Genomic DNA, 13,729 nt, shown 5'->3' on the forward strand with positions numbered 1-13,729 from the left:
ATAGCCGATATCTTCACTACCCACTTGGACAGACAGATAGGGGAGCAGACGGACAGACGGACAGACGCACATTTCCAAATTCTTTTGCAAATTTATAGCCGATATCTTCACCACCCACTTGGACAGACAGATAGGGGGGCAGACGGACATTTTACGTTTTGATAAAATGAAGATAGCCCTTATCCTCCGGTGATGGGTGTAAAAATATTAAATATTTTTTTTTGCAGGAGGAAAACAAGGATAAAAGAAAATCCATTAACTTAATATTTTTTGAAGAAGAGATAAGCGTAGAAGTACGAAGGCTTTCAGATTTGAAAGGATAAAGAACTACATGTAGAAGTATAATTGATTGTACTATTGAGAAACTCAATTTTTTTTTTTCGAATTTTTCCCTCGTGGCATCAAATAATTGAAAACTCAGCTTCGACGAATTTGAGCCAAAAAAACATTTTCTAACCTACATACGGTGTTTAATAAATCAGGGAAAAAACTCGAAGGATAAATATTAAATCAAATATATACCCTTCTAATCGAGAGACTTTTTTTATTTCGCTGACTAAAGCTTTACACCATTGACAGAATTATGCAAATAATGGAACAAATGATAGTCGAACAGGGTGACTATAGTATGGACGCATTAAAATTTCCCCAACAAAGTCTTTTAAGTTTAACTCAACTAACAAAGACAGTAATAGATGAAGATGAAGCCGTTCTTATCGATCACATCGAGTCCTAGTTTTGACAGCAGAGAGCGAAATCAATCAATCATCTGACCAAGCTTGAGGAGTTGTCTATTCACGCGACATACAAAGCTTCTTCTTGCCAATTTTTGAAATTTCAACTCAAGCTTCAATCGATCAATAAGCCATATTTTCGATAAATTAAAATTTGTTAGAGTCATAGAGCTGTTCGTTAATTTTCGATAGATACCTTCTAAAGCAATTTAGATTGATGACTTTGTTTTTTTTTTTTTTTTGCAAATCAACTAAAAAGACAATAAGTCATTCGATGTTGCCTTTAGCAATAAAAAAAAAAAGAGAAGAGCAGCACGGAAGTGCATTGCATTCGTTAAAAGTCTGAGAAAAATATTTAAAATATTTCAGGATTTGTACTCAAATGTTTGCATTTTTAAGCCGTAATTTACGAAAATTACATCAGCAATGCTCATTGAGTGGAATGAGTTGAAGCATTGATCCCTAGTATGTGTCTCCTTATGAAATACTATAACCAGTAAATGACGTTTTGCTAATGTTGCTAAAGGAATTTAATATTCGTTTCATTTTGTTTTTCATTTAATTTGCTCTTGCGTTCTTTCCGTATTTTCTTCTTTATTATTGCCTTCCAACTTGCCAAGAGAAATAGTTTAAATTGTTTTAATAGTTAAGTTGGCCTTGGTTTTTTTTTCTTTCTTTTTTGTCAGCATTTATTTATATATATTTATATGTATAGTTATGCCATTTATTTGTTTCATTAACAGTATCAAATATCATCAATGTGTTTCAGGATATTTCGATGTGAATTTAAGCTGTTTTTTAAGAAAAAAAAAAGTAAATGCGTGCATGAGTGTGTGTGTGTGTGTGTGTGTGTGCATTATTTGCAAAATATCATAAAATTAACGAAAATTTGGTAAAGTGATGTACATTGAACGTTCCGCGCTGAGTGTCCAAGTACTATAAAAATTAAATAATATTGAGTTTTCTTCTTCTTTTTTTTTATACAAAAATCTTTCATTTACATTTGGTGTTTAATAAAAGATTAACCGCGCGCAGAAACATACATTTTCATTTGAGAATGGGAGTTGATGGGTTACAACACTAAACCTCTCTCGTTCCTCGTACTAATCTCGGTAACTAGGACCACTGTACCATTTCTGCATCCTTTTCAGATGCTCAGCTTTCTCACGTTTCGACGGTGGCGAACAAATTTTATATTCTATATAAACAATTAGGCAGATTGGGCATTGCCCAATATCTTTTTCAAGCATTTTAATTGGCAGCTATGCTTCCCAGATTATCATGTTAATGCCGCCGCAGAAATAATACAAAACATCATCAAACATGGAATGCGAACTTATACCTCGTTCGACTAAACCCAAAAAAATGACTAACGTCAGACTTGCAAGGACGCAGTCAGGTTCGGAGAGGAAGCATTTAAAATTTACCGTTTCAATCCATGCAACCAAACCAATCGGCTACGCAAGCAGTCGAGGAATACGTGCACAACCAGGTACTGCGTCGCGGCAAAAAGTACCAAGAGCTTGTTGTCTTTCGTGGAAAGAATTGGAAAGCAATCTATCGCATCTATTCCGATATATATATATACAGTAATATATATATATATATATATATATTAATCGTTTTTTTATTTTTTTTTCTTTGCTTGAATGTTCTTTATGTGGGTAATGTATATATTTAGTGGATTCTTTTCAAAGCATAGACGTGCGCATGCATATGCATTCAAGTCACGTTAGCTTCAATGTGGTACTTTAAAGTATGTTCTTACCTAGTTGCTGATAAATTTTCGTCTGTAGTAATAAGAGATTTTAATTGTCCGCATATAAAAATGTATTCATACGCAATATTACGAATACAATTCAAAAATTTTATTACGCTTCATATTTCGCTTTCGCCAATTTCCTTTCTCTAATAGTTGATTTGGTTTGCTTTGCCTGATTTTTTCAATGCAAACATCATATCATAATTTTTTGTTTTTTTTGTTTTTTGTGCTGTAAAGTTATTTTCATCCAGGTGATCTAAATCGTAATTTCTCTCGACCGCCTACATCCCCTGCTATGAAAACCCAAATATATCCGTTTCAAGTAAGGTTGCTTCGGTCCTAAGCAATTTCGATTTTCATTTATGTTTGCAGCTTTCGTGGTTGTTTGTCCTTCAGACGCAATTTTGCTATTTTTCGTATTGGTAACCTGGTTCCCTATCCTGTCTTCTTTCTACCCCTTTAAATGTTCCAGCCGCTTGGATGACTCTAACTTCGTACAATTCTTGTGCCTTTGCTGCGTTATTGTGCAGCGTGATTAGGGGAATCATCAATTTCCCCATCGGTTGATAAACTGGAGAAGCAATGCAACGGATTAAAAAAGACGTCATCAACGCCATGGCACACTTTGAAATTGAAAAAGAGGCCCTTAACTATACTACACCTTTTCCATCTAACGTTGCAATAGCCTTTGGGTTTTCTTATCGCAAGCGCAGCGATATGTTTGATCGAAATGAATGCGGCATCCACTCTCTTCCCCTTTTGTTACATACGCAATGTTGAGCAGCTCCTCCTCTTTGGCAAAAGGGGTGAACGCACACGAAAACGGAAGAGGCAGAATGAAAAATCCAAAATTTCCCTTTTTCCAATTAGTTTAACGTACATTATACCTTTTTTGAGTTGTGTGCGCGTTGCCTCACGGTATCTGAATATAGTACACTTTGCATATATTTTCTGTACCACGGAAACTCCAATTGCTCGGTTGCAAGTAACGAGGCGCTTAAAAAAACACGTCGCCTCGAATGTGCGCTACTATTTCGGCGGCAAGCCTATTATTTTCCGATGCCACAAACAGTTAAACAGTATACCTGATGACGACTTGCCTTGCAGGTAAATCCTTTATTTGTGATATGAGGCGAGTGAACGAGAATTACATATAGTTGTGGCTTAAAATAGTTGTTGTGCTTTCAACAATGACTCGTTTAAATTCATCTTTAGCACCATAATCTCGAGCTTCATCTCCTAAAACCGAATTGAAAATGATGATCCAATTATGTTGTTGTCATTAAATCGTCTGTGCTTCGTTGGCCAAAGCATAAAGAGACATATTTGCATACCTTAATAATAAGTGACCCGATAAAAGGAAAACGACCATAGCTAATGATTATGTATCTTTCGATTACTGACCTTTGTAATAATAAATATATCTTAAATAAAGTTATATTTGGGATAAAATCATTCTAGACAATAATACGTCTTCGATGAATTGGATCGAAATATTTAAATATTTGCTTTTTATGTTATCTTCGTCTTAAACATGAGCTATAACTTTTAATTGTACTTCTACTGAAGCCCATGTACATGGACAAGCACATGGTACAAAGTACTTACTGTAAATTCTGCGCTATTTATGGCAACTAACTCTGGTAATTTAAGTCAAGTGTGCTTTTCAAATCTTTCCGTTCGGTAATAGTAACGAACGAAAGGATTTATTTTTGAAATTTAATGGATTAAGGAAAGTTTCTGAAACTTCTGAAAATATTGAGAATACGATAATTGTATTCTATCACTAGCTCGGGCTTTTTAATTTATAAACAACAAGCTAGATGGACTATAAAGTGCTTAAAGACTTGGATCGCTTTCATTGTCACGTCAACGTAATTTAAAAATCTAAACTCGAGAATATTTGTTGTCATTTGTTTCTTGTTTGTTGCTTCTCCTTGCACTCCCCAATACATATTTAAAAGAAATGTGTAATGAAACAATCTTTGGAACTCTAAGAGTTTTCTAATTTTCAATTTACAGATCGCAGTGTTTAAGATATATTTCTGCAATTGGAAAACCGATATATTGTCGCCCAAGGACAAATGCTATTGCAAATGATTCGGACCTGACCGCATTGTCAACCACTTCCCATATAAACCTTTATTTTATGTGAATAATTGTGTTAATCAATGGAATGTGGGCCGTGTCCCACTATAGTGTTTTTACTTGTTTTACAATATAATTGGTGTAGAAATCTAATGACATTTAATTCTGAATATAATTATTATTTATTATTTATGTATAAATTGAATTTTCATAGTGAAATAAATATATTTTCTCATCGCCTCGGTTTTTTAAAATTATAAGTAAAATAAAATGACAAAAGGTATCAATAAAGATAAAAATATTTGTCTTTTAAAAGGATTTTCTACACCAATACGACATTTATCAGTACGCGCCCTACTGCCAAATACAGACCATTATATAACATATGAAGGATCCACAACGCATCCAGGCTGCTGGGAGAGCACTGTATGGATCATAATTAATAAGCCGATTTATATAACTAAGCAAGAGGTACTTAACTATATAATAAATATCTTGTTTTTTTTTTTTTTTTATTCTTTTACTTCTAATAGCCTAAAAGGTGCTTTTGCAAGAGCCCACAAGTTAAAAAAAAAAAAAGAAAGAAGACAAGTACAAAATATATATTCGGCGGGGACCGTATCTGGCCTACCAACGACTATGCTTTTGCATTCTTTTATTTGATTACCATATCGCTGGTATTATTAGAGAAAACATTAATATACCGGACATACATCATGAACGGACAGACATGACTTAATCAAAACAGAATTTCAACCTGATCATGAATATATGCATTTTAAAGGATATCTGAAGCATCTTTTTGAGGATTACATACATTATGGAAAAACCAAAAAGGCTATCAAAACGGTTAAAAGTCACTCAAAAAACTGCATTTTTTTTTTATCTATTTACAAGGATTTAAAAATACTTTTTTGCCAACCAAAATTACATTAAGGGCCGGAAAATTTCATTCAGTTATTTAATCTGCTTAGTGATTAAGACCATTTTAATATGTTTACGTTCAAAGCGCTAATATTAACTTTAATTATATATTAAAAATTTTAAAAAATTTATATAATGCAATTATTTATAAAATCCAGATGTTCTATCACTCGTACATACGGCACAAATGTAAATTAAATGTAAATAGATTTTGCATTAATCAAATTGAGAATTATTTTCTTATCTACACATATATATATATACATATTTAATAATATTTAATTTTTTCCTTCATCTCTTGTTATTAGTTGTACCAACTGAGACGGCTTATGCAGGGTTCAGAAACCACCCCAAAAGCTCCTTTAGGTAATAATGCGCGGCCAGTGCAAAACCTTCACCATAGAACTGTTAGAACTAATATAGATTTTAAGAGAAACAAGGTTAGTATGAATGATAATTAACTTCTTTTTATTTATTTTTATTTTTTTTTTTTTTGTAATTTTTTTTCATTGCACCTGCATTACTGTACTTTTTTGTAATAGTGATCCTTCTAGTTTACAACAAGTGAAAACATTATAATGATATATGGCCTTAACTTACCTTACACCACTTCGTTCAAATAACGATTTTTCAAAGAAGATGTTAAATGTGAAGTTGTTGAAACATTGGTCGGATCCGAAACATTTTCAATAATGTTTGTAATTGGACCAAAGCAATTTAGCGTAAGAAATTTCATCAAGTTATGTGAAAAATTGTAGAATTGCAGACTTAACGCATGAAAATCAAGCGGATAGGCATACAGATGGCCAGATGGGCAGGCAAGCTTAGATGGATTTATGAAATGATTATAAATTGATCGGTATAGTACAGCGTGACTCTAGTTCAAGTCCTTCTAGGCTTCTATACTTCGGCACAAACTTAATATATTCAAGTGATGTAAGAGTATAAACATCAATTTCATTAATTTTTCCACATTTTCCTCATTAGAGGCCACATTGCAACTGCCAGATCTCAGCGATCATCCTTAATGTCTTCTAGTTTTTGCCGTAAGCTTGTGGTGACGCGGCATAATATCATAAGTAAGGGACTTTTTAGCCTTTTCAAGGCTTGCACTGCAATGATATTTTTAACCCTAATACAATCGCCGTTATGCCTAGCACTATTTCGATCGAAAAGTATCATCTCGTTCCCCTGATTTTGTGAAGTCGCCAAGGCAACAAAACGGGAAACAAGGATTTGAATTTGAAACAAGCAATCGTTCTCCTTGGCTGGTTGGAAATCGAAAATTCAAAAACGGTTTTTAACTTCCCCATGTGCTCGCCCACATTATATTATAAACTGAGAGAATTTCAGAAAAAGCCAAAAAATTATTATAAAATTTTAATTCTAATTTATTTCCAACTTACTTCCGATTTACTTTAATGCTCACGCCTTTTTTTAATGCATACACATATCCGTAATATCTTCAAGCGATCAAATGTTGTAGATGATGATATGAAACCAATGTCAGTGTTTTTCGAAGTTGTCTCTATTTACAACTTATCGTGAACGTGCAAGTAGACCGATTATAACAACGGTTTTTAATCGTCGGTTTTTTATTCGATTAAAGTGCATTTTTGCCAAACTCCAGTTTTTTATATCCATTTTAGCGGCTGTGATGACTTTAAAAGAAAAGTGAATCAAAACGATACCTTTTGGTAGCAAAAACGTACATATCATCGGTATCTTGGAAAGTAGACGAATTAGAGAAAAAGTTGTTGATAGATATTTGAAGGCCCGTTCATCTAAGTAAAAATTATCCAAAAATTTTGAAACATTTGATGAAGGATCGGAAGTTAAATAGGATCAAAATGATGTACTCCGTAGTTGTAGTGTTTAATATATATAAACAAATTCCCCAATGCAACAAAAAGGATGGAAAAGTCATTATGATATTATGATAGCTTAAAATTCGATCAAATTTAAGCAATTATATCTGATCCATTAATATGCGGATTTTAATACAACAGGTGATTCCCAGGACTTGTTTGCATAATATGCAAAATATCAATATAAAATATAAGCAACCAAATGGTTCAACTTGGCTTTTCCTACCGTATAATAAATATTCTCAACTTGAACTTCGTATTGCTTTCATATTTTCATTCATTTTATTACAAATTGGTTTTCATTCATTGTGACGATAACCTGTTGTTAAAACGATAGTGAATGTTTTTTTTTTTTTTTTCGTTATTTTTTACCCCCTTATCTCCTTGATTGCTTTACTGATGGTATCTGAACGTATGTTATATGTGCTTATATGTGCTTATATTTGACTTTTCGTTTTTTCTTTGTAGAATCAAAATGTTTGTCCCACCATGTATAAAGATATGTACTATCGTGCGAATCGTTGGTCACCAGACACGGGTTTACTGATTCGTTGACCTTTTTTGTATGAAAACAATCATTCAACTAAAAACAATTACAACGGTAGAAAAGCAAAAATGTCTACCTTATCCGTTACCGATGATCAGGATGAAGAGGACGATGAGGAAGAAACAGAAGAAGAAGAAGAAGAAGGCGAAGAAGATAATAACAATAACGATATAGGTTCGGGTAACGGTAGCCTCGTATTAGCTCCATTGCTAACAGGAAAAACAACAACAACAACAACAACAGCAGCAGCAGCAAGAACAACAGCAACAACAACAACAACAACAGTGGGCATGTCATCATTATTTTCACGATTCGAGGCAACGACAGTAACGGCTGCAGCAACAGCTGCATTATTAACAACTCAATCATCATCGGGGCTGAATAGCTGGCAGGATGGACAATTTAAATTTAATTTTCCCATATATTACGCACTTGTACAGGCAAACCATGTTAATGTTGATAATAATAATAGTAAAAAAAATCATAATAATCGCGGTGATGTAGTAGTTAAGCATAAACACCATACTAACAACAAAAAGGTACGTAAGAATAACGATGATGATGATGTTGATGATGATGATGATGATGGCACTGAAAATAATGATTACAATGATAATATTCATAAATATCATAATAATTTAAATGATTTTTCTACCATTGACTCAGGTCTTTTATTTAAATATTGACAACAATAACAAAAGGGAAAAAACTATTATTCATTTTGTGGTGTGTTTTGCTGGTTCCTTTTTTTTTTTTTTTTTTTTTTTTTTGCTTTTATTTGAATCGAATTCGTTTTCATATTATTTAAAATTATAATTCAAAATTAATTTATGAGAACATAAATAAATTATATCAGATTAATTATGACAACAAACCAAATATAAAACATAAAACTGGATGGGTGGACAATAATTATAGAAAATAATCTTTAATAAATAAAAATAAATATAAAAATAAAAACAAAATAGTGATACATATAATTATATACATACATGCATACACACTTGACATATAAAAATAAATAAATAAATAAATAAATAAATAAATAAATAATATATATGTATGCATATATATACACATGACTATATATGACTATATATAGTATATAAATATATATATATATATATAATTGTATGTATATACTGTATACATATAACTATCTATATATATATATATAGTAGCGGTATATAAATATACACAAATATATATATATATATATATATATATATAAGTAATCATCAAAAACTTTATAGAAAATATTTAACAAAATCGAATAAAAAGCACATGCTTAATAAAGTAAAATAAATTTATTTTTCTATTTATTAATTTATTATTACATAAATAAATAACAAATTCAGACGAAATCGGTCCATTCTTAAAAGTAATATGTTTTGTGTAGAAATAAGTTCTCTCCATTCAAGTTGGTTGCTTCTTAAAGCGTACCTGACCCATTCAATTTGCTTGAAATTTGAAGTACAACTAATTTAGGCTATGGTGTTTGTACAGTGTTATTTTCATTTGAATACAAGTTACTGTTCAATGTGCAAATGTAAAGAGATGAATGCGAATATGACGCATTTCTAGCATCTGCTCATGAGTTCTTGGCCTTGCAAGCCATACGGAGACTTTTGCCTGGGTAAACCCATATTTTTCTTCGTTTCCGATTGTCCGGCAGAATTCAGTCCAGTGTAAGCAATTTTTGCTTTTTTGCATTAGCTTTCATTTACCTTCGTTGCCTACTGTACGCTGAAATTGTTCTTTAACTTATTTCTAGTTGTAAAGGATGACTTTTTTTGAGTTTATTTGAATATCTTTGTTTCTTCAATATCCTTCGGAGAAGCTGCAGAACATTTATCGTCCTCACGACTAGAATTTTTATCACACAAACGTTCAAATCAATTTCTAACTGCGTTTTCACCCCAAGTCAACTTCATTATTTCCTTGACTCGAGCTGCTGTAATGATGCATGTTGCCATTCAAGTCTTTACACTTCGGCATGCAGAGACCTTATATGTACAATTCAAACTTATACTGTGCAAGCATCAAGGTCCAAGTTATCTATATCCAAAATTTCACTTTATGATGCAACGAAAGCAATGCTTTCGTTCACCATTCACTCAACATTTCGTTTCAATTCAATTTCAATCAATTCTATCTACATAACTAGCTGAATAACATGGCGTATACATTACATATGAGAAATATTAAGAATACTTGCTCGGTTAGTTCTCATCATTTTTTGTATGGCAATTTTCTTTGTTTAAACACAAAAGCAATTAAAAAAATAAATAAACAAATATTATTTGAACAAATCTATCTATGACTAATCATAGGATTTTCTTAAGTTTGCGATAAATAAATGTAAATACAAAACTACTCATCAGCTATAACTTTCGAGGAAACGTGAAATTTTCTGATGCTGCCGTAAACGTAGAGGGATTGGTTATTCAAAAAAATCATTCATCGAAGAAAGAAGAATATTGTGTGCAATTAGTGATGGAAGCGTCGCCTTGCTTGCAATGTAAAATCACACGAATCTTCTTGATAGTAGTCTTGACTTAGTGACAGTTAAATTTTATCGCATTCAATTTGGTCTTTAACACTATAACTGTAGTCTCTGTCAGCTTGGAAGATATTCCTGAACCGCAACATTTCCTAATCTCTCTCAGGTAATTGAAATAATGATTAACGACATTGTTCTGCCTCGAGTAAAATGAATGTTAATAAAGTAAAGACGAGTATTTCAAGTCCTCCAAACCAAACTCTTTCACGATGGGAACTGATTTTATCGTCCCTTTCAGATATTGCAAATATTTTTTTACTCTCAATTATCATATATTATTGTTTGTGTTGGTAAATTTCGAAGATATATAATACGCACTACGCACCCAAATAGTACCACGAAATATTGAAAGTTATTTGCTGGTAAATACGCACAGAGGGATTCCAAACAATTTCAACCCATTTGAAAACTCTTGATTTGAAAACATTTCAAGTTTTTCTTAACAGCGTAACATTGACGGCATATAATGTTTTGATAGCTTACGGGGGCGTATTATTACCCATAGACATGGATGTGCTGAGCCAATTTCGTTGGAATAGCAAGCCATTTGGGAATGACGCGCGCAGCGATATAATAGATCGACGACAATGAGTCAATTCGAACAAGCAATCATTTTTTAAAAAGTATCACGAGTTTTTCTAAATTCCATTTTCTACAATTCAATTTGTCTTTTTCCGTTGGATTGTGACATGTGCTTGCACATCGTTAACACTGCAACATTATCACGCCACATTAAAATGTCTTATGACTTATAGAAGAGAAGAAAAAAAATCTCTTATCTCCTCTTATCTAAACTTTTCATGCAAGTCCGCGTAATGGATGAGGATGGCCAAAACATCATGCGACATGACCCCTATTTAAAATTTTATTATTTTTCAGTTTCCGTCATAGAAAATTAGAAATGATATTTTCTCTCTATAGAAGGGCTTGCTTTTTATCCCTAAATACCAAGAAATAGACGCATATGGTTCAAGTTTGGTCCACTTCATTTTCATGGCAATTTATTATCATGAACCAAGTTTCATCATAAAACATCAATTATTAATTAGGCCTTCTTGACCTAAGGATTTCCATTTCCTGAAAATTCTTAAATAGATCTATGTGATGCAAAATCGACCAGATTACTATTATGAACCAATATTTACCGTGAAATTTTGAAAATTACATCTTCTTGCCACATAAAGATTCAGTTTTCATAAGAGCGGTTACATAAGAAAGATTTTAAAAAATTACTCCAGCCAAATCAAATTTTTCATACCAATGCAGAATGTCAAAATACTATTATTTATCGAGTTTTGTCGAGAAATTTTGAAAATTGCAATTAGTTCCCCTATAACCATTTTTTAAAATAAGCCATTATATGGGGATTGATTGAAAAACTGGATGAATTCGAATCATTTTCAACGGCATTCGTTCTTGGGTGAAAACACATCAGTGTACAAAATTTCATGAAAATATGTCAAATATTATTTGCTGCCTGCAGCTTAAATAGAACTTGATTCAGAAAATGATTCTGAATCGATCGATTTAATGAAAGGTGAGTCTATCTTAAACCGTTGTGAGCATTGCATACGTACGGGGAAACTTAATATATCCTGCAACACAAATGGTGTAGGGTATAAACATGAAAATAAAAATTTTATTACGGTAAAGATAAACATGATAATGAATATGTGTTGCAAAAAAAGTCTTGTTCTATAGAAATAAAAAAAAAAAAAAAAAAAACACAAATTACTTTTTTCGACGAATACGTCCTAAGTATTGCGAAAATAATGAGTTAAAATTAAACGAAAATAAGTGCATAAGTAGTTAAAAATGATTTTTTTGATGGGTGTTTTCTTTTAGTTTTCGCTTTTTTTTTTTTTTTTGGAAAATTTCCAATAGAAAAAACTTGCAAGATCGAACGTCCTATTGTATCAAGTATCCTGTAAAACGAAAGATACCTGGATTTCATTCTCTCATTTGCCCCAGTATATTATCGTTGTAAACATAATACTTTGAAATTTCGAAAAATAGTCTTCCATTTATAGTACGAAAAATGTGTTAAACTGCATGTGTTTTAACGACACTTGAAGAAGAATTAATGCGGTGCGATTTTTGAACAATTAAAGTTGCTTAACTTTAGAACTTTTTCCTACGCCTTTATATAATTTGTGATGCCTTTCATTCTACTCCTTGCATAAAATTAAAAAAAAAAAAAAACAAAAACAAAAAAGAAAACTTTAACAAGATATAAACTTTTTGTTCAGTTTTTTCTGGTATAAAATTTTTTTTAACAAATCCACAGCATTACAATGTTACAAATATCAGAGATTCCGTATGTGTTAGCCATTTCCAGAAACTTTCAATACTTGTACGTATTTTATGCGTTGCTCTTCAAAAAGCCTTTACGTTTTTAATCAACATAATTAATAAATGTTTAGATTCATATTCATATTTATGATTGTCGTCGTTTTTTGTTGAAAAAATCGAATTTGCAACATTTTGGCATTGGAAAATCTAAAAGCCATATGAGTACTGGCCGAAAATGTTCTCAATTTTAATGAATCCAGGTATTCTCAGTTGCCGTTGCAGTATAGGCAAGTCCTTTGATCTAATTCGCCCGCTTTTACTATCAACCTGCTTGCAATCACTTTCAATGTTTTCGCTAACGTTCATGCCTTTATCTACACTTTTGTGCTCAACATAGATACCACACAGGCACACAGATACAGATGTACAATTAGACAGGCGGACAAATGGATATATGTATGGATAGACAGACAGACAGACAGACAGGTAGATGGACAGACGGATATACCTTATACAGATGGACAGACAGACAAATGAGTGAACCGTTATACACATGGACATGGCTGATTCGATTCGGAATTATTCATCGAGTATATATGCATATAATTAATAGGGCTTCTGAAGGTTCATTCGAAGTGTTGGAAACGTTCTCACAATATAAATCTATGTACACCCAATAATTAGTGATCGGTTAGAAAAGAAAATTTGACGATATTTGACTAAGAAAAATATTTGATTCATTCAAATGAAGCGAGGAATTTTTACAGCGGCGGGGATAGCAACAACGACGTACAAAAACAAAAATATGCTTTCAGAAATCCTTGATAACATATTTTGAGTACAAGGTGATCAAGTAAGATCTATGTATGATATCAAAATGACTTGTTTTTTGAATTGTATTCTAAAAGGCGAGCCATTGACGAAGTTTTCAGCCTTTTTTCCATATAAATA

The 13,729-nt window shown here is 32.1% G+C and overlaps 2 protein-coding genes across 3 annotated transcripts in view; both read left to right on the forward strand.

The window, feature by feature from the left end:
• Window positions 1-8,021, forward strand: part of LOC119644547 (carbonic anhydrase-related protein 10) — a 39,811-nt gene extending 31,790 nt beyond the window's left edge. For both annotated transcript variants that reach the window (XM_038044118.1, XM_038044116.1), the window contains 3 exons: window positions 4,901-5,055; window positions 5,817-5,948; window positions 7,845-8,021. In XM_038044118.1, the coding sequence (XP_037900046.1) occupies window positions 4,901-5,055; window positions 5,817-5,948; window positions 7,845-7,931 (374 nt within the window). In that variant the 3' untranslated portion in view covers window positions 7,932-8,021. The remainder of the gene's footprint in view (window positions 1-4,900; window positions 5,056-5,816; window positions 5,949-7,844) is intronic.
• Window positions 8,022-8,213: 192 nt separating this feature from the next.
• LOC119644827 (probable cyclin-dependent serine/threonine-protein kinase DDB_G0292550) lies at window positions 8,214-8,609 on the forward strand. The gene has a single exon (XM_038044585.1). It carries the CDS (start codon window positions 8,214-8,216, stop codon window positions 8,607-8,609), a length of 396 nt encoding a protein of 131 aa, XP_037900513.1.
• Window positions 8,610-13,729: the final 5,120 nt, after the last annotated feature.

The sequence above is a fragment of the Glossina fuscipes genome, unplaced genomic scaffold (assembly GCF_014805625.2).
Source record: "Glossina fuscipes isolate IAEA_lab_2018 unplaced genomic scaffold, Yale_Gfus_2 0, whole genome shotgun sequence".
NCBI classification, from domain to species: Eukaryota; Metazoa; Arthropoda; class Insecta; order Diptera; family Glossinidae; genus Glossina; species Glossina fuscipes.

Coding starts and splice junctions, on each gene's coding strand:
- LOC119644827 (XM_038044585.1), top strand. CDS start 8,214: ATGTCATCATTATTTTCACGATTCGAGGCAACGACAGTAACGGCTGCA.